At 36.1% G+C, this 22,995-nt stretch overlaps 1 protein-coding gene across 2 annotated transcripts; it reads right to left on the reverse strand.

Moving 5' to 3' along the window:
- Positions 1 to 3,049: 3,049 nt before the first annotated feature.
- Positions 3,050 to 17,374, reverse strand: LOC121426818 (cobalamin trafficking protein CblD-like). Of its 2 annotated transcripts, none has more exons than XM_041623215.1 (8): positions 17,290 to 17,374; positions 13,459 to 13,583; positions 11,885 to 11,920; positions 11,052 to 11,303; positions 9,734 to 9,832; positions 7,475 to 7,577; positions 5,377 to 5,516; positions 3,050 to 3,484 (listed from the first exon to the last, which is right to left on the reverse strand). In XM_041623215.1, exons 2-8 carry the CDS (start codon positions 13,471 to 13,473, stop codon positions 3,287 to 3,289), a joined length of 843 nt encoding a protein of 280 aa, XP_041479149.1. In that variant the 5' UTR covers positions 13,474 to 13,583; positions 17,290 to 17,374; the 3' UTR covers positions 3,050 to 3,286. The 2 variants fall into 2 exon arrangements, with proteins under 2 accessions (XP_041479149.1, XP_041479148.1); XM_041623214.1 differs by having other exon boundaries at positions 11,046 to 11,303.
- Between the last annotated feature and the right edge of the window lie 5,621 nt (positions 17,375 to 22,995).

Genomic DNA, 22,995 nt, shown 5'->3' on the forward strand with positions numbered 1-22,995 from the left:
GAGTGTGATCTCAGTTGCTATAGTTGACCAACAGAATATTTGCCAATTGATTGCAAATATCTTATATTGCAACACCCTAAAGTCACACGTAAATCCTTGTGAAACACCCCTCCTCCCTGGACTGTACAACCAAAAAAATAAAAAACAACACTGATTACTTGAAGTCACCCATCGAAAAAAAGAAAGTTAAAAATTGACTTTGATGGTATATGTAAATCATTGCTATTGATTTACTTTATAATTACACAATAGACATTATCAACAATGCAAGTTACATTGATGCTATTTTATGCACCCAGGAAAAAAATATCGGTCTGCAGTATTTTACAAAGCTGTTTGTGAGTTATGCAGTATTTTATGACTGGAATACATCCCTGAGACACCCCAAATTATCAAGGTGTTTGGAGTTTTGAACAAATGTTATTCCTAATAATCCTAATAACATTGGGAACATTGCATCAAAATGATTGTTAACTACAAGGATCTTAACCTAAAAAGGTTAAATGGTATGAACAGCTTAGCCCCCCCCCCCCCCTGCCCTACATGTTTTTTTTTTATCTTGTTGATAGTTGGTTGGAAGAGAAATTGAAAATATTGCCCTTTACAAACATGGTCAAGCTAAGTGTACAGTGTTGTAACAAAGTTTAATGAGCCTGTGAATGTCTTGCATTTGAAAATGGATTAAATTATCAGAACAGAAAAAAAGCCTGTATTATATGTGATTTTTTTTAAAGAAGTGAGTGTATCCCTCTGTTAATGAGTGCATCATTAACATTGCATGTGAGCAGGCCTCTACAAAAAAAAATTTGCCCTGTCGGGCAAGTGATGAAAAAATTTGCTTGCCCGATAGAAAAAACTTCTTGCCCAATTTGTTTCATAATTTTTTTCATTATGACGGCACTACTCTTATATTTAAAGCTCATACAATATAAAAAGGGGAAAAAGTAAAAATTTATCAAAATTGTTTTGACTAGACCCAATCCCCGCCCCGTTCCGATAGGAAACAGCTTTAGAACAAATATCCTTCGTCAATTGTCAAAGAATGTGCCGATGCTCGCAGTGGAAGTAGTGAGATGATCATTTAGCATGTTGACATCATAGAACTGATTTGGAAGAGTCAAAATATTTCGCCACCGCGACAAGAATTGGCTGTAAAGTATCGCGGGTTGTCAGTTTCAAAAGAACGGTGCAAATGAGCAAATGTAAAATTGTCGCATTCGTTGTTCACCGATATATACGCAAACTGAATCTGAGTCGCCGATCGAAACATGGAAATCTGAACTGCTCAATTTTCTGTACAAATGAGACGAAAACTAAGTTTTGAAAGTCCATTTTTGATGCACGTGTACACGGCGTGTTTTTCGGTCGTGTACACGTTGTAAACACTGTGAGAGCGAGTTCTGTTTTCATGTCGACACGGACCCGCATCAATATGTCATAAAAGGGGTCTATTAGCCTAAGTCACGGTTTTAAAGCTTACCTGAGAAGTTTGAAGTATCAATCCACAAAAATTGGTGCAAATTAAAGTTTACTCGGCTTACCAGCGCATTAAATTAATAAAGAATGCAAAAGAAAATCAGTGCAGGGCCCTAGCTAGCGCCGACGCTCGTTGGATGCGCATTTTGTATACTGTACCGTACATGCATGCACAGATCGCTGCAGAATAAGTGTAACTGAAGTTATCGATTAATTTTCATTATGTTGCCAATTTGAAGAGCGTTTGTTTGTAGGCTTGTGTGCGAGCGTATAACACGTAAGTTGTAGCGATGATCGCTATCGCAATTGGTGATTCTCAAATTGACTCTGAGTGTGATTGAGCAACGCTTTCGAGCTTTTGAGACCGGAGCAGACCCATTTCGTGGTACAAAAACGTGAGTCCCAGAAAGAATGTGGATTAAATTGGCGATTTTGGAAGTGAACTCACTCTGGATTAATTGAAATATGTTGACATATTAGTAATTAAAACATGTGCAGTGTCTGAGAACTAAGATTTAATGTGAGGCTGTGAGCTTGTTTATGCAGATGCTACCGTGTACACGGTGATGGAATTTAGTACACGTGCACTGACTTGACCGTGCGTGTACACGTGTACCCGAAACGGGCCTAGTAAAACTGATCAATATTTTCGCAGACAATGCTTAGAAAATCAGTTGGTCGATAAGGGTAGTGTTTCAACCATACCTGGCGATAAATTATTGGTAATTGGCGCTGATTTTACATCAGTTTCCACTGCTTACTGGTTTGACATAATGTGCGAAATAGTTGTGATTATCCAAAATATATGGAAATTTAGAGGGTAGACCTACTGATATTTAATTATTTCATTTCCAACCACTTGCCTGATCGGGCAATTGACTTTGAGAAATGCTTGCCCGCACATCATATTCACTTGCCCCGGGCAAGCGGGTTTGTTGCGCCCTGTGTAGAGGTTCTGTTCTATTCTATCAAAATTATTGAAAATATTGAAGTCAACTGAAATTTATGCCTGTAAAAGTGCTTGAATTGTATGTAAAGAAAATAACAAAAATAAAAGTCTAATAGGGTTCATGGCTTTTTATGTTGTACCATAATAAGTTTGGGCAAATACTGATCAACAGAGGGCACTATAGCAATACAGCATTTGAGGTAAATTGATCATGCCAAGGGGTTGGACATTGCACACTATGAATACTTGCATTTAATTTTATGTGAAGAAATACAAGTAAGTTTCAAGTGGGACTAATAAATTTCGCATTTTGAGGGACCAGAAAAGGTGACCCATGGTTTTGGAAATCATTTATTTTATTAATTTTTGTTTTTATATTATTGAGGATAGCAGCACAAGAATGCGCAAAGAAAATTTTCAAACACTTATACCCCTCTCACATTGGTTTCAAGTTTATCCCAGTGCTGCCACAGGACGGTGACACCCTATAAACCCACTATAAATGCATTCACAGTAGAAAAAAGTTATCCCGGCAAGGACCTGGGGAGTGTTTTATCAACATTTTTGTCTGACAAGTTGACAGATCTGACAACTTTCCTTGAATCTGATTGGCTGAGAGGCACAGTCACTATGGTAACTGTCGGATAAATAAGTACTTGTCGGATGAAACGTCCGACAAGTCCTTTCATGAAATGCTCCCATGGAATAAATTTCATGTACCCATTCACACTACATCAAGTGAGTTTTATTGCCTCTGTAAGAGAACACTTCCGTATGAAAAGCAGAATAATCGTACTACTTGGCAGCTCTGTGATGCGCATGGGAAGCACATTACCATGTAACCATCAATCAGATTACTTGTTAGAATGTGTTGGCGTTATAAAGCACGATTCTTAAAGTCATACTTCTCTTTCTGAAACAGCCCTCCGAGAGTAAACAGATAAAATAAGTTCTATGTATACATGTACTTACAGCTTGTCCGGATGACGGATCTATAAAGTCAGCCCAGTAGCCAGCATCTCTGAGGATCTTACAAATCTCCTTAGCACTCATCACAAACTAGGAAAAAAAAATCAAAAATAGCAGAGAAATAGCGGAGAGATTTTATTAGAAGGGGTGTTAACCACCAGTGCAATCTTGCATATATGCAACCAGCCGCCCCAAACCAACAATAAGTGGCACAAAATGAATAGTGAGAATGAGATTTGTATTGAACTTGAAAAAAAAAAATTCATATACATACTGTACCTAAAACTGATATATAACATGTGGAAATTAATCAACAATAACCCTCACAATTATTGCAAGTTCCCCCAAGTCTTCGCAGTCCCCCTTGTCTGCACACACACGTATCTGCGCGATTCTAATAAAAGAAGATATGCAACAAACTCAAACTTTACACATGCAACATACAGAGATATTCATTAAAAAATCTGACTCAAAATGTTGGAAAGATAATGAATTTTGGGCATTTCATGTGATGGCCTCAAAATGCAGCCTTTCTCATTTAAATATCCGAATCATGTGCAAAGTGAATGGGTGCGCAGATACGGGGTTCCATTTTTTTCAATCCGAAAATGACTGCCCGAGGTTTTTTCCATAAAAATCCTATATTTCCTTCAAATTTTCATGAGATATTTCGTACACTTACTCATAATAAGATAAGGAACATTATTAATGGAAAGATTTTGTGAATTAAAAGAATTTCATGTTAAATCTTAACTAAAAAGGGTGCGCAGACTTGGGGACCACCATCATACTTCAATTAATGCCGGGATTTTTATCATCAGCTTCCAAAAATAAGGAGGAAACATGGTTTGAAGATCAGGGTTTACTCAAGCACAAGATGTGCACACTGTACAATCTCTTCCAATCCATCCATAAAGAAGATTGATGCCAAAGAAACTCATGTATCTTTTCATATTATTCCACTTTACAACTTCAAATTATTACAGTACGAAGAAGAAAATTGCTCTTTCAGATAACCAATTTACTAATTTTTTGCTTTTTGGAGGCCAAACTACTATTCCGGCTATTTAACGATAACTTTCCCTGGCGACTTGTTGTTGGTTTTGGAGTGGCTGGTCACATATATGCATAATTTACTTGTGATAATGCATCAATATACAAATACATGTAATGCACGTAAGAGCGTGTATGCAGGACCAAAGAATGAATGATGTGCGAGAAGAGCCAATGGATATACCGCACCGAAGTCCACAGGACCGATTGCAGTATATCCATTTGGCAAGTCGAGCACAGAGTTCATTATTTAGGTCCGCTATGCACAAGAATGCGTGAATTGTTTGTTTTATACAACCCCTCCCCTTCTCCCAAGTTACTGAGTTGCCCCGAATGCTATATTTCATCTAAATTCTAGATAATTCTAGATAATTCCAGATCTCGCACTATCCTGCACTCTAACGTCAGAGTGCAGGATAGTACATTTGGTATGACGTCAGAGTGCAGGATAGTGCATTTTGGATGCAATAGTGCAACTCGCTGAATATCATGACCTGATTTGGACCAATCGGATCACAGAACATTCTTGTGGGTTGTATAATGTTGAACCACGGCGGTGGCAGCAAAGGAAAAATCAAATGTTCTATGCTGGGGTGTGCTTGAGTTTCAGGAGGCTGGTCAGACGGTAAGGGGTGACCAAAGAGAAATGTACATAACTTTGTTTTTTATCCATTTCATGCATTGATCTTATTCCTTGATTTTTTCTGCTTTCACTCAAACTAACTTGTTAAAAAGGTTTCATTCTCCTTTTTATTTTTATTCATTCGTTTATCTATTTTGTTTATTTATTTGCTCATTTATTATTCTTTTATTTACTTATTTATTTATCTTTTCTTATGGGGGGTGATATTGATCTTTAAACTGTCCCTCAACTATCAGAAATGATACATTATGGGAAGTATCACTTGTACTCTTTTAAAAGTGCTCACATGTTCTAGAAGTTCCTCTCTCTCTTCCTCTACGTCCGATGACCAAGTTGACATGTCGTGTTGTGTTCTTTGACACATGGTGACTACTGTTAAACTGGCATCTGATCCTATATCGCTGCTTGGGAATAACTCACTGAATCCTACAGTTAAATCAAAGGAAGAAAATCATTGGATGTTGAAATTGTCATCATATCCCAGTCATTGGAATGGACCTATATGTATTTTTAAAAATACATTGTAAAGGGCATATGGATCAGCAGAGTTAATACATGTAACACCCCCCCCCCCCCCCCGTCAAGACTTTCACTTCTCATATGTGGCCAGGTTCAATACCCATAATGCAATATTAAAGCAGTGTAAACATAGGCCCACTTGAGTGATTATTGAAAATTACTGCTCAATACATTCATATGCAATGATGGTGATGGTGAAGGTGGTGATTGATGCTGATGGTGATGATAATGATGATGATAATGATGATGATGATGATGATGGTGGTGGTGGTGGTGATGATGATGATGATGATGATGATAGTGATGATGATGATGGTGCTGGTGGTGATGATGGATGCTGATGATGATGATAATGATGATGACAATAATGATGAAGATGATAGTGATGATGATCGATGATAAAGTGATGGTTGTGGTGATGATGATTTTAGGTAGTTGTTGATGATGAAAATGATGATGATGATGATTATCATGATGGCAGTGAAGGGGATGATGGTTGATGGTGGTGGTGGTGATTGCGATGATGATAATCTGAGTAAAAACTATAAGATGATGGTGGTTGCAATGATGAAGATGATAACGGTGATGATAACATTAATGATGATGATGAAGCCCCCCCCAAAAAAAAAATAACAATAATAAATAAATACATAAATACATGAATAAATAAATTAATAGATTAATAAATAAATAAATAATTAAACAAAATAAATGAATAAATAAATAAATAATGAATGAATGAATGAATAAAATGAATAAATAAATAAATTTCTAAAAATGTCAACTGAACTATTACATTTTCAGTTTCCCATTAATTTGGTAAAGAGTTAGGTTGTGTTTACGCTTCCATTGCGAGGATAGGATCAGCGTTTTCAAATGTCGATTCGAAACGCCAATCGTTGACATGGTTCTGGGAGTGCTGTTTATGCTTAACTTTTCAGAGGCAAAATCACGATCTCCAAGTGGCTTCGCATCGTAAATTTTGTTGAGCAGGAAAGCGAGGTCAAATTGGGCGTGCCCATATTCGAAAGTGTTTTTCCAAGTGTTGTTATGGGGAAGGTACGTCGACTGTTATATAAACATCGAACAATTTCCGATATCTTAGTTATTGCATGGAGCTTCTTGATATAGCGATATAATTTCCACCATGGTGAGGATAATAGTAAGAAAAAAATACAGAATATTTAATAGGTATAATAAATAATAAAATATCTATTTTTTTATGCTACTGGGTGATGTCTCCTCATTATACTGTAACTCATGTTCCAGGATTTTTTTAAATTTTGGTGTAAATCCCTCAACGTCCATCGTGATGACAAATTGGAAGAGTAATACTAGTAATAGTACTGTATATGCAAAACAAGGGAGATGATAGGTAATTCCGTGGAGGCAACATGCAACCGTGGAGCAATATATGCGACTGTATTTGCCCACAGATTTTCATCTCACCGGAAGCATGTACCAAATGACATCATTTAAACATGTTTATGATCATGGTTCTGTTTATACTTCCCCCAGAAAGCCTGATTCTGGTCAAACGACGTTTACAAAAACACCCTTTGTGAGTTTACGATCTGTGTTTTGAAACAGCGTTTAAATGAAAGTAAGCATGGACACAACTGTGTTTTGGACTAATCTCGTTTAGAAACGCTGATTCTGGCCTGAAAAGTGGAAGCATAAACATGGCTTAGACCATGGTCTAACCAGACCCCAGAACACAGGCTTATGAGAATTGATCACCCCCCCCCCCCCCAGTCCACAAAATAGTAAATAAATAAATGCAATGAATAAATAAAGAAACAAAAAATGAATAAAAATAAATAAATATATAAGTCATTTTTTAAAATTAGTAGATATTGACCCACCTTTCCTGAGGCTATCTGGACAAGCCTGAGCGATGCACTCCAGTGCTGTGGGATGGTTACGGAGAGCATTGTAAGCTTCCTTGATCTCAGAATCAGATTGAGCCTGAAGTAATGGAAGAAAGAAATATCTTTAATATTATAGTTCTACCAAGTGCCTGTCCCTATGGTGATATGGCCAGATATGAGCACGAAATGCAAAGACAACAAAGAGTCTTGTTAAGAAATAAAAGATTTTCTTGTTGTTGTAGACAAGGAAAATTACCAGGGCCTCCAAAACTCCCAAAACCCATAGAGCTATAAAAAAAGAAAAAAAGAGTCACCTGAATTCAGATTGGGTCAAAATGTTCACTGTAACAAAAAAGACAGGTGTGTGCTATACAAATATTAAAGAAAAAAAAAGACACAAACAATATAGAACATTAAAGCTCAATACATAAATACATTGATGATGGTTATGATGATTAACAATAATATCAATGACAATACTACTAATAATTATCATGATCATGATTACAATCATGATGATGATAATGATGACCATCATCATAATCAATGTATTTCGATATTGAGCTTCATGTTTCTGTCATAAACATGTACATTTGTGTTTCATTTGCAGAGTTGCCTTGGGGTACATGGATAGGATGGATAAATAGTAGGAAACTGGCCAAATATAGATTTATTATGACAGGCAGGGTGCAACATAAGCACTTGGCCGATTGCCCAGGGCAAGTAAATGTTAGAGTCGGGCAAGTGTTTTGAAGTAAAGACCAAAACTACTTGCCCGAATAGGGCAAGCAAAATTTTCACAGTAGAACTAAAATTAGGGTCGATATGATAACTGACCCTAATTTTTGGTCATGGCAGGCAAGATAAAATCACTTTGGAAAAAGAAATGCAATCACTAAGTAGATCAGTTCATGTCAAAAGAGATAAAAAGGTCAATGGTTTATAAAACTGCAAAACTTTCTTTTAAAGAGGTAAAACTTTTTTTTCAAGGATTTTTCGGGCAAGTGAAATAGACTTTAGGGCAAGTATATAATTTCAAACTGGGCAAGTACTTCTAAAAGTTATGTACATGTAGCACCCTGACAGGTGTCATAATGTATGTTTTCAGGGCAATCATTGACATGTATCAGCATTACAGCTTAACAGCAGTAATCACTGCTTTCATGAGAAAGTCTGTTAAACCAATATAATAGTCTCCGCATCATCCTAGATCTAGATCCGGTAGAGTTTATACATTAGCCAAACTTCCTGAAATCTTGAAATCAAAGCTGAAAAAAAATCACACAGAAGACCGGTAACACAGATAAGCATACATGGGACAGTACATGTGTATTATTATCATTATTGCATTGCGCTTGAACTATTATTGCATTGTGCTTGAACATCATTTCATTTTGCTGGTTTCTCAGCAATTATACAAGTTCTTACAGAATATTGACACATATCCTTTAATATAATAATATGGTCCATATATAGCGCAGCTACTATAATTGCAGTATATATTCTATTGCGCTTGATACTTGGTATCATAGTATTACCCGGCTGTTACTAGCCGAGTCGCCATATAGACGCTAAACATTCAAGGAATAAATCCTTCCGTATACTCATTCACCTCACCTTGGTCAATTGCAGCACAATGTGGGTAATGAAGGAAAACATGCCATGGCTGGGATTCGAACCCACATCCCTCTGATTGAAAGACAAGTCATAACCACTAGACCATGATGCCCCTATTCATACATAAATGTACAGGCAGTGGGTGGTCATGTTGTTTGGATTCTGTATGAACTGGTTTTGAAATTATTGGCCCGAATTCACAAAGGTGGTTTTGAAAACCCACGGTTGAGTTCAAGGTTTATGTAGATTTCCTGTATAAATTACGCTTAATTTAGCGCATATCAGGCGCTTGTATAGAAACATGTCCGATGCTGATGCGCGCTTTTGTCACTGTGCGGCAAATTGACGCCTGTTACAATGGTTAGATACGCTATTTTATTCATTAGTCCACTGTTTGAAGAGTGGACTCATTATTCAAAACAGTAGATTCATGAATAAAATAGCATGGATAACCACGGCAACAGGCGTCAACTTGGCGCACTCTGACAAAAGTGCGCATCAGCATTGGACATTTTTTTATATACGTGGAAATCTGCATAAACCAAGGACTCAACCGTGGGTTTTCAAAACCACCTTTGTGAATACGGGCCATTATGGTACCACACTCATCTTTAAATTTGATAACACTGCACTTACCTCTGACACAGCCTGTACATAGTAAGCCCACACAATGGCATGTCTATCTGATGGTAGGGGGTGTGTTAGTACATCTGGACCTGCTGATGGGCTGGGGATCTGAAATCATTAGAATAATCAGTAAACTTTTAAAACACCACACTAAATTACCAATTTTGTGAAGAATCTATACAAGGGATTGACATCAGCGTGACATTACGTCAAACTCCCGTTTGGAGAAAGACTGCAGTTCAGATTGCAAACTGCGTTTCTAGACCCCAATATTCATTTGAAAATCTCAATAACATTTCCAAGCCCCGATAAACCCTTCTTGGCCAGGTAATCCCCATTGTCTCAATTTCACCTCAACAGGCTAGTAAACGAGTGTTGAGCCAAGAACGAAATGATAAACAACAGCTGTGCTATTATGTAAGACTTCTCTGCCTGTAGTAGGACCTTCGGAATGAAATTATTGTATTCGATATTTAATCACATTTTGAAAGGCATATTGTATTCAGAGATCAAATGTTAGTCCACTTTCAATTTTGATCAAAGAAAATCGACCTCGAAATAAGGAAAGTAAGTAAATAAAATGACAGCATGCTTTGCAGGGACCGCACTCGGGCTGTTGTGTTATCTTCAGACCGAGGTCAAGAAACTGGTGTTTTGATACTTAAATATAATTGCTTGCTTGGGGCAGTGGGTTTGTCGTACTTGGAGAAGAGAATTGATTGAGGGAAATTGGGGTATAGTGTTCTCAAGTGGAGGTATTCGTCATGAAGAGAGGAGTTAGACAAGGATGTCTATTTTCACCTTTACTCTTCTTTTGTCAGTAACCTGTTAAATATGTTTTCTTTGACATGTCAAACATGTATAAACCCATTTCTTTTTTCTTTTGCTCCTCCTTCTCCTCCTTCCTTTCTCCTCTTCCCTCTTCTTTTTTCTAATGTACTTTCTTTCCTTTGTTATCTCTTCATTGTTCTTTATTTACTTCTACTGATCCTTCCATAATCTGTCCTTATACTCACTCTTCTTTTCCACAAATTTGATATATTCATATGTATACAATATATTGTAAAAAAAAATACAACTGTCATGGTTGCCATAAATAATCAAACTTTATAATACTTGATAAATTGGACTATTTTTATGATAAAAGTACATAATAAATTCCACACCATTAGAGATATTACCCATTCAATGCAGTGTTAAAGCTTATCCAATGTAGTCAGTTTAGGCAGTACATGTAGGTTGTGAAAATTAGCCCCCCCCCAAAAAAAAAAAAAAAAAAGTAAAAATTACATATTTTTCCCTGCATACTACTACAACCTACAAGTACCTCAGACTGTGGAGGCTGCAGCTTCAATCCAAGGCCGACGTTGCCCGGGAGAGGAAATCGTGGATCCTGTGGGGCTAGCGGACCTAGCTTGGCATCGGGCCACAGGGTGTATGGGGTCCGACCAGAGTTGTCCTCCCCGTTGTTCTGCTTGTGTTTGGTCGACTCAGAGAAAGTGCGATGACCTTGGATGATGGCGGCCCTAAATGCTGACAGCCCCGAGGTGTAGGAAAGGAAACCCGTCCGGCTGATCAGCTGGTGGAAAGGAATCAAAAGGAGGGAATTATTAGGATCATTCATAATGTATTATGGTAAGTATACAGGTCTCCACCAGCACCAATCCACCCCCCCCCCCATTTCTATTTTTATAATACAACAGTATGGTTTCATATAAGATAGAATTAATTTGTACTTTGATATATATTTCAACTCTAAATCATATCCTTACTCCTTAATTTCCCTTAAAGAGGTACATTTTTTACAGATCAAACATTACATGCACCTTATGTTTTTTTTCATTCTTACATGATTTTTTTTTATACTTTTATACCAAACTTGTGATCAAACTTTGAATAAACAGTTTGCTCCTTATAATGAGATTTTTGACATAAAAATAAGTGCACTTTAAAAAAATCAAAGCACTGACTTTCGCACATGTTACCTCAAAGAAAAATCAATAATTCATGTTTTTAAAGAGCAGCATAAAGAAATATCATATGAATGTTGAAATCTATATCAATATCATAACACACAGTGACAAAAAAATCCCTAAACATTGTGTTACTCATGAAACAATCTGAGTGTATATAATAGATTAGAATAAGTGGTTAACCTACTTTTGCCATTCCTCGCTTCAAATCTGTGTCTGGTGCCTGAGGTAAAACAAAACAAATACATAAAAAAAAACACTCATTAAAACAAAAATTATAATTCAAAAATCTGTCTACATCTAATTGACAAGAACATTTAAAAAGAGATACAACCATTAAATTCTAAAGGCAAGCTGCAACCCTTTACAACTTTTCATAATGCAAAACAGCATGGATAGGTACCGGTAATGGAAGAGAGTCATGATGTATTGGTTCTGACTCATGTCCCTTCATCACAGGTTCACGCGTTCAAACTCTTAGGCCCGTATTCTGAAGTCAGGTTTAACTTAGACCATGGTATAACTCTGTACTAAAATTATAGTACGCCAAAAGTTTATATTGTTTATTTCCTATGTTTTTACTACTTTGTTCTCTATTGTTTTCACAATAAAGAAAAATACTTCAGTTATCATTCCCAGACAATCACAAATAATGTTGGTGTCACTGTCATATGAGTTAATATATTGAATGTGTACTGTAAGGGATTTGTGCTCCAATTGGCTCTCCAAAGTTAAAAACACAACTTTAAACCAGGGTTTAATTCAAACCTGAGTGCAGAATACGGGTCTTATACAGTGCGTATAAAAAAAAGTTTACACTTTGAAAAATCCTTTAAAATTAGATTTGTAATATCCTGAAGATTTTTTCACATTTTAACATTGGTACAGATCCATTTAAGCAAATGACGATATAACTATCGAAAAATTTCCGCTTGAGTGAGCACCAATTACTTTGGAAAAGTTAGTGAAAAATGATTTGCACAGAACTTTGAAAAAGCTATGTAAATAAGAGTAAACCTTTATCATGAAGAACACGTAGAATTTAGCAAGTAAAATTGATTTGAAGATATCTTTGACCTCTTTTTAATTGTTTCCATACACCTCGAAGAGTGCATCGCACCCCGCCCCCTCTCCCCACACACCAAGGCCATCAAGACGATATTTGATTTACACTGAGCTGTAATTTGCATAAAATGAATTAGGTTTGATTTTCATTTTGTTAATCATTGTCAAGCTTGGAAAAGTGTAGAGAAACAAGTATTAAATGAAAAATTAAATGTCAACCCACTTTGAATAACAAAGACTTAGTGAAAAAAAAATGCTGGAGATGTCTGATGTAAAATTTTGTTCAGATCCAGCTGGCACAAAGAGGGTAAAATTTGTCCTTACTAAGTGTTGAAATTTCAATTTGGGTGGCAAATTTGATTAAAATGCTTTAATGTATCTGTTTTATCTTAATTGACTAAAAGTGCAAGGGAAATGTAGGAAAAATGTATCACAGGTTAAGTTTGATTTTGCGATTTCCCCTTGACACTGCGTGAAAACGAGCATTTCTGCGCAAACAGATTTCTGCGAGCTTTACAAAAATGGACAGTGCTCGCTCAAGTGTAAAATTCTGTCAAAACTTTTACTTTCATTAGATAGATGAGACCCTAACCCAAGATTATATGTGAAAAAATTACCCACATGTAGTATATTTTTTAATTCCCAGAGCTTTTTCAAAGTGTAAACTTTTTTTGATACGCACTGTAGTGTACTTACCTTTTGTTTTAGCATGCAAATAATCTATATTACTTCTGGTCAATCTGAGCTGTTGACAAGTAGCTTGTAAACAAAGTCGCAGTGGATAAAAACACTTCAGAGTTTTATGGCAGTATACAAGTCACCTACAACAAATAGCAAAGGAGTGCATTAAGCGACTTGCAATGTAATTTGGCAAAAAAAATATATTAATCAGACAAAGTGTTGTCTCAGTGTCTGACGAGTAAGCACAGTTGTAGTTTTCCAGACACGATTTCAGGAACTGTGCAATCAATGATTCATAAATAATTTGAAAGTATAAATGAGAGACAGCATTTAAGGAATAAACATTAACAATTATTTCAACTATTTGATGTTTGCCGCCCTCTATATGCCTCTTGTAGCTTAGCTACTTACAAAGAGGGCAAGATGGTGATGTAAACATCAGTGAGTTAAATCCATCTTCTCATAATAATTTTTTTTTAAATGTGTATGTTGTAATGTGAAATCGGCTACCCCTATTGGGTTGTATCAGGCTATTTAAATTTGCTGTAGTTTGGTGAACAATGGCTATTGTTCAAAGTGTATTCAGGTATGCATTTAAGCATCCCTGGATATACTTGGCTGAGTTGATCTCTTGACCAATCAAGAGTCAGTTGGGGGTAGCAATAATGTACCCCCAATAGGTATAGAAGGCTTTCTTTTCAAGCCAGCTAGAGCACAAATTTGGCGGGAAGAGGGCAGAAGAGATTGAGCTTTTGGAGAAGAAGGTTGTCTTCCCCGTGTCAGTTTGAGTCAAAGTACAAGTGAGTTAATTATTATTGTTATTATACTACTGTACTTGTAAACTTTGTGTAATCATGTATTTTACTCTTACTAAATAATTATTGATGCCTACTGGATGATTTTATATGTAAACTGACATATTTTATGCCTCTGAAGTTAAGATTTTTATAAATGTTTTTACATTAATGTAACCCACTTACCATCAGATCCATTTCATGATGTTGATTGTTTTATTTTTCCCTTTAGCTCAACCTCGCTATAGAGGATGTTTGCATCTACACTGTCATGAATGTAGGCCTAATTACCAGAGTAGAGTAACCTAGAGATATTGAGAGTAGTGGGCGGTGAGTTATTTTAATTGGATCGTATTGCAATAAAACCTGTCTTTTATTGTGTAATATTCAGGAATTGTTGTTTTGCATTTTTATCCAAACTGCAGTCTAGTTATAGATGATATAAATGTATATTTTATCAAACCTCATGTGTGAAGCAAGAATAAAGAAATGTCATATTGAGACTTATAATCATCATATTGTGTAAACTATTTATTGAAATAATTGTAAGTTATCACATGGAATAAATGTTGTACATGGGCCATATGATGTTATTTTATCAATATATATTTACATTGTATTTTTATTATTCTTTGTCTCTGCAGCGAGGCTGTTTTCATAGAATAAAATACCTGAACTACTGCAAACCAGTCTGAGCTTGGCTTTCTTTCATGTAATCAATAATGTAGAAATGTCGGAAATGAAGTTTTAGCCCACTAACATGATTTGGGGCTAGAACTCTTACAGGGAAAGTCGGGGGGGGGGGGGGGGGGCATAAGTTTCAATTTTGCCCGTCCTCTATGCTCATGATATACATGTAGGCACAATCAATGGCTCCATGGAGAGTAAGCACACATTAGTGAATGATTTTCTGCTCTAGGAACCTCCTGACTAGTTGGTCGCAAATATATGCCAGATGTAATTAATTATATCCAAATTCCACATGATACACATCTGTAGTGTAAAAAGATCAAATACACAAGGGGCCCGTTGCATAAAACTTTTTACCTGAGAAAACTCATGTTGTTTTTACCGGAGTTTTTGCCCTGTGTTATAGCCAATGGCAGAAATCAACATAACCTTAGTTTTCAGCTTTTACCAGAGTTTTCTCAGGTAAAAAGTTTTATGCAACGGGCCCCAGAGGCCAAAATTTTGTCGCCCTTTACTCATTTCCAAATATCTATAGAAATTTGCAAGTGTATGTCGTGCAAAAAATAATGCTTGAAATAACACAATTATCTAATGTTAGAATCAACTAAAATAAATTATGCATTGCCATGACACTGGCATGATTTTTGCCTAGAATTTATCAGTTTTCACTGATTAAAAAAATAACTTCATTTTGTTTCAGGGAACATTCATGATAATTACAAGTCATTACACTTTCGGCAATCGTCAGTCACAGAGCCATTCCAGGGGCCTGTTGCATGAAAGGGTCCTTGGTAGAACTGCTCTACATAAGAACAAGATATCTCTCATTACTGTTTCACAAAGCCAATTTGGGCGGTTGGTTCATTGGGTCATGAGAAAGACTGTACGATGCGGTGAAACAGGAATTAGATGGAAATTCACATCATTCAAAGTTATATGACCTGGTGGGTGTTTCATAAAGCTGTTCGTAAGTTAAGAGCAACTTTAAGAACTACTGGTGATCCTTTCTTGTGGTAAATGGTATATTGAATTGGTGATGGTTTCAGCGCGTAAGAAGGGTTTACCAGTCGTTCTTAAAAGTCGCTCTTAACTTACGAGCAGCTTTATGAAACGGCCCCCTGGATTTTGCAGATGAATTGGCCCTGATAGCATCCATAAAACAACACATCCAATTGAAACAAGACAGGTTTATGTAGAGAAGCCCAACGAGTTGGCCTAAAATTAAATTCGCAGAAGAAAAAAGTAATGAGCATGATGAGAATTAACATGATTAATGTAGGTATGTTGCAAAAGCGCCCTCTAGGTGCTTTCTAAATGAGGCAATGTGTGCTGGCTTGATTTGCAGGGCGATTGTTGGTGCAGTGCTTTGCATTGTTTTTGCATGTGCAAGGAAAGGTTATTGCCCCTGGCATCATTGTTTTTTACGTAGTTGAATGTTTATAGCAGCTCTCTAGACTTGAAAAAAAAAATCATTTGGCGATCTTGGGACTCTGTGTGCTACTGGAACTTTGGCCTTGCTTTCAACCTCTTGCTATTCACATTTACAGGTTCAAAAAAATACCACTTTAAAAGGTATTCATACTGATAGATCAACATTTTAACTATATTGTGGTGAAATTTTAATGAAATCTACTGACGCCAAGTGTGTTTTTTTATGTCCCTGTTTCGCGGCGTCTGTTATTTTTTGGAGTGTTTTGGGGCACTTCCATATGCAAATGCATGCGCATTGCTGTTTTCTATTAGTGCACCTTGGTCCCAGTTAAGATCACAACTTTTGGCTTAAAAAACAAAGGAATACATAAGAATTGAATAGGCAATTTATATGACCTTAAAACTGCAATAACTTTCTTATTTCTGGGGCTATTGAGATAAATGAGGTGTTAAATTAAAGGTCTTGATGAGCTCTAAATGATGCCATGAAGAAAACACTTTATTTCTGAGATTTATTTTTTTTTTTGCAACATACCTATTTTAATGCAAGAAATGTTGACAGAATTCACATCAATGGAGAAGTAAACTCAAACTAAAGATGTCAACGAATTTGTGTATCTTGGGTGCAACCTTAACAAAATCAGGCGGAGGAATGGGTGACATGGAAAACAGAATTTCAAAAGGGAGAAATACACGGCTGCCAGCTGTCTAACTTGTAAACTGACCCCCGCATCCGCGGCACAGTAAATGTTGACCGCATCAGCAGCATCATTGTGAGTAGGTGGGACCACTCTCAATTCCGGGGTAGCAAAAGTGCAACTGAAAAAGACACTTCTCTTTAACTTATTCTCGACTAAACACTTCAAATCATAATGCATCATTAACTCTCTTCATTATCAAATATTTTTCGTTCGAAATTGTGAGAAATTACCTGATTCCACAGATTTTAACAAGTCGTTTTTATGATATCTGCGCCACAGTTATGTTGTTAAATTGCGTCATGTAAATTAGTCTTAGTAACCAGCCTGCGCGTTTATTAGCTCGCTCAAACGGGGTCAGGGTCTCATATCAGGGGTCGCGGAATAAATGGGAAGGGGCTTCCACCCCCCCCCCCCCCCCCAAAAACAAAAAATCCTAGCTATGGGCCTGTAATTACCATACATAATTAGATTACACAATAAAAATTTCAGCCTAAACAGGGAGAGCGGGAGAAGTGGGAAATAGAGAACCAATCAGCAAATATGCCTTTACCTATACGATCCATCTGGAAAGTTAATTCGAACCTACTTTTTCACCATGCAGTTTTTACCTATTTTGTACATTTATTGCCATTTAAATTTCAGATTAACTACATAGACCTACATTAGACCATACATATAATTCATTTAGACATATCATTCCCTAATAATTTGATGATGAACTAGCACTTAATAAAATGCGTTTATAATATCTAGAAGCCATTTTGATTTTTGGGAGTGTTGAGAAAAATGGGATAAAATTTCCAAGCTGTTCCTGATTTGTCCCACTTCTCCCCCACATTGTCCCACTTCACCCCCAATATGGCCGGTTGAGTAAGGGAGCTCCAATATTAAGGGGAATCCAACCCAAATAAAAACTTGTTTAAGGAAAAGAAAAATCAGACAAATTGGTGAAAGTGTGAACAATATTGGACAAACAACAAGAAAGTTATGAATTTTTAAAAGTTGTAAATATTGTAATCACTATACCCATGGAGACTTCAAATTGGCCGCATATGGGATGTCATAGTGATGTAAGGCAAGGACTACTCTTCCATGAACTCCAATACATATTATGGCTAAAATGTCATTTTCCCAAAAGTTTTATTTCAAATTATATTTTTCTTTCATGAGGACATACTACAATATACTACCTGGGATATATTTAGATTACTGCCCCAGGGGAATGGGTACTTAGGAGAAAACCACAAATCCCTGATAATAAAGTACATGGCCTATGGGAAAGTTGTCCTTGCCCCTTGTCATAATTTACTTACACAGTTGCCAATTTGAAATCTACATAGTATTAGTGATCTTAATATTAAAGCAGCTATGACTTTCTCATTGCTTGTCCGATTTCTTTCAAACTTTCACCATTCTGTTTAATTTATTAATTTTTTCTCCTTCCCAACATAACATTTTATGGCCAAGGATTCCCCTTTAAAGAATAAACTGAAAAAAATCTTACCTGCATTCTGCGCTTTGTAGGCCTAATGTACATATCTTTATTTTGATTCCTCAATTTCTTTATCCCTCATTTGTATCAAAGTAATAGACAATCCAATTAGGCTCAACAACAACAATTTAAACCTGATTTTGATCAAGTCACCTTTGTTTGGAGTCTATTCCTTAAACTGTTTTTGATATGGCTCATTAGTTATGCTTGTTTTGAAAAATGGCCGACAAATCCTTTTGACCTAAATCATCTTTAAATTACATGTAGTACTCTGCGGATGAGTTTGATCTGTATTTTTTTCTGATTATTCCATTTGTTCAGAAAATTGGCAATTCAAGAATAATCACCCAGTCAGCAAAGTATCTGGGCCAACTTATGGGCCCCATTTGGATTTCATGTGGGTCATATGGGGTCCATCATGTCCCATATAATCCCCATATAGGCTGGCCCACCTGAAACCCATATGGCTAAAAACATCTGGCCCCCATATGGGATATATATGGGCCATGTGGCATCATTAGTATCGATCGATCTAGACTGCACTCATGAATATTCAACTTAATACAACAGTAAATGACCAAATGAATTATATGTTTATGCAAGGATTCCACCATGGAAAGTTTCAGAAAAGTATGTAATTTATTACCATAAAATTAAAATAGGAACATAATTTCAGGAGAAAATTTTCAAGGTTAGTTATTGAAAATTGTTATTAACCATAGCCTGTCAAGTATAGCAAACTCGCTCTACATAGAAGTCAATAAGAAGATTCAGTGGTTGGGTCACTTGGGTGTAGGATAAAGGATTGGGATAGGATTATGATTTGGAGGATTATAGGATATGATAAAATAATAGGGATTGGGTTGTAAAGTCACCTTAATGACACAATTTAATATAATTTTTTAATTGATTAAAACATCGTGAACTTACATGGGGCCCACATGGGACCCATATAAAACCCAGTATCGTTTTCATATGGGGCCCAGATGAACCATGTGGGGTTTACATGGGTTTCATGTGGGCTTGATCAGATTTTCCCCACATGAAACCCACATGGCCCATATGGGCCCTGGATGGTTTGGATGGTGCAAAGGCCATATGGGCCCCATATGAGCTGCCCATAATGGGGCCCATATCCAAGCGCAGATGAGCCCATATATTACCCACACGGGCCCCAGACACTTTGCCGACTGGACATAGCCATGACCAGGATTCGGTGATATCCGTATTTAAAGGAGAATGAAACCTTTGGAACAAGATAGCTTATGTGAAAATAGAAAAATCAAAGAAACAGATCAACGAAAATTTGAGAAAAATCGGACAAATAATGAGAAAGTTATGAGCATTTGAATATTGCGATCACTAATGCTATGGAGATAGCGAATTGGCAATGCGACAAAGATGTGTGATGTCACTTGTGAACAACTCTCCCCATTACTTTAGTATATATTTCACTAGAATTGCCTCTTTTATCACATCTATCCATAAATCATGTGTTCTGTCTACATGAGGGCATGTAATACATATTCTTTAAGAATACATCATGGATAAAGAGTGTGTATCATCATAACAAAAAGCAAAAAGAGACATTTTAAGGGTATTTTTATAGTCCACCAAAGGGAAAGTTGTTCATCAATGACATCACACATCCTTGTCGCATTGCCAATGTGAGGATCTCCATAGCATTAGTGATTGCATTATTCAAATGCTCATAACTTTCTCACTATTTGTCCGATTTTTCTCAAACTTTCTTTATTCTTATTCTTTGATTTTTCTGTTTCTACACAAGCCTATTTGTTCCAAAGGTTTCATTCCCCTTTAAATCTCAATGAACATGGTTTGGGTCTATAATTCATCCTGGGCTTAGTTCAATTAATTATAAAGCTACCCATTCACAAATCTTTATGTGCTTGAACTGCTAAATATTTCTTTTTCCAAAAATAGAGAAATGGTTTGCACTTAAGTGTAAATTTACAGAATCGGAAATTGTGAGAGAACTAAGAAAAGTAATATTTTGTATAGTAAAAGGATGTATACGATTTGAAAATTGAAATAACAAATATCTATCATAATTGTATTATCATGATTTTGATAATCTAGATATGTTAAAACACGGGTATGTATATACGTTCATCATGTTCATGGACTACAAAAATGAAATCAATTATATAGTCTTATATTGTGATTGACTGCGAATCAAATAGAGAGTGCAAAGCTCCATATCACAAATGCTCATAGTGTTTGAGATTGTATATTATAAGGAATTGTAGATTTAATTTTAAAAATCCATCGGGTTGTGGCATGTCATGCTTCAAATCACGACTGGTTATTAATCAAATTCGGCACAACGCTCGGAAATATAGCCTTTTTTTATACAGTTTTTATTAATTGTTATTAATGTTTTGTTACTAATCTAATTATGTCTTTTTTTCCTTTTTTAACAAAGGATGTGAATAAATATATCTCAGTTTACAGAAAAAATTGACACAAATTAAAGAAAAAGGTGACAACAAGCATACATTGAAGGTGTATATCTTTTAATTTATTGATAATTGATACGAAATCGGTTTAGCAAATACATTGTAAGGTGAGTCCAGTGCTTATCCCCGGGGGGGGGGGCACTTCCATTGACGAGTAGTTACCATGCGCGACCATGCATGGGGTCTCGAAAAGCACCCTAAACACGTAATTTCCATATTCTGAAAATGCATCCCTTAACAAGTATTGGCGTGTGAAACCATACCCTTCACAAGTATTGGAAACAAAACGACACTCTTGGCAAATATTCCCTGAAATGAACCCCTAAACAAGTACAGGAATGTTTTATTGTTACGGGTCCTTCGGTCGTCGGCTTTACCTTACTTGGTTTAGTACGACCACACCTTCTACAACTCAGTCGCGCAAATCGGACTCTAAACACGAAGTGTTGGGGCAAAAAGGACATCCTCTATAAAACATTTTAATTTTGTTTTATCATCCCCGCAAATTTGACCCTAAACACGTAATTTTCCTAGCGAAAATAGATACCCTTTTTTCATTATTTTTGTGTTTTTGACACCCTTATCACGTTACGTACGTAACTTGCCCTATCGTGAGAAAGTTCCTTTTTACGTGTTTTTTGGGGTCGCGCATGGTATCCACTCGTCAATGTAAGTGCCCCCCCGGGTGATTATCGCCCAATCAACATTCTAAATTCCAAGGATTTAAAATGAATCCAGGTCGGCAGTGAAAAAAAAACAAGCCGAATATTAGATTTAAACATTGTGCAAACCCAAAAGATTTAAATTTAAATCTTTTTGAAATTTTGAAATTAATCTTTAAGATAAAAAAAATCAAATATTTGGATGGTCATTATTCACAGCCGATCTGATTTTATTCTAAATCCTTGAAATTATGAGTGAAAAATTTTCACTAATTTTCGATCGGAGTCGACAACTTTTATGAAATATTCTCGAAGGTTTAAACAACGATTGATGATATCAATAGGATATTAGCTTATTCAAAGTAAACCTATTGTCTATTGCACTTTCTTTTTTTTTCCTATTCAAACAAATGTATGAAGAACGTTAACGTCAATATGACGTATAATTGACCACAGGTGTATATTGTTCAAATCGGTCATGTATCCAGATACTAACACTCAGGGGAGATGCCATAATTTATGTACTCGTCCGATTCCCGAGCAAAGCTCTTCTCAACTGAATATGGGTATTTTATAATTACCCGGGCAAGAGCTCTCATTTCTGCATTAATAATTTCTTCTCTCCCTATTTTTCTCCCTTTGTTCTATGCCTTAGAAAAACATAAAGAAAGCTGTCCTGCCCACTGGGGTCACCCTGCTATATAACATTAATTGTTAATTGTGTCGGTGAACAGGGGTGTAATCATAGAGCACTGATCGTTGCCATGTACAGTATACCCTAGTGATATGTTTTTGTTTCTGCTTTTCAAGTACGAAGAAAGCTTCGATGTTTCTTAATATTCTTTATAACACATAGCAAATCAACTGCCTTCGTTATTTATTTTTATTAAAAAAAATTGTCCTGTCACACAACATACATACATTCTATCCTAATGGAACATCATGAAACAAACATTAATGTAACACATTATTTGGCAAACGGAATTGAGTTGTAGATAATAGTAACATCAAAGACTAACGAGGAGATAAAGCCAATGCTACGTCTTTTCTAACCTCCACATATCTAAACTTTGCACAATAAAACAAAAATAATCATGATGTCAACATTAGATATAATATTCAAGACAAGTTTCAACAGAACAATTTTGGCACACACGAAAATAAAAGAAAGTTAAATTTGTGAATTATTTAATAACTCACAATCATATTCCAGAAATAAATGCCTATATGAAACACTTTTATCTCTGTGGAAATATCTCTAGAAAGGAGGCATGATAACAAAAATCTGATCCTCTCTTGATT

This window comes from Lytechinus variegatus, chromosome 13 (assembly GCF_018143015.1).
Source record: "Lytechinus variegatus isolate NC3 chromosome 13, Lvar_3.0, whole genome shotgun sequence".
Lineage (NCBI taxonomy): Eukaryota > Metazoa > Echinodermata > Echinoidea > Temnopleuroida > Toxopneustidae > Lytechinus > Lytechinus variegatus.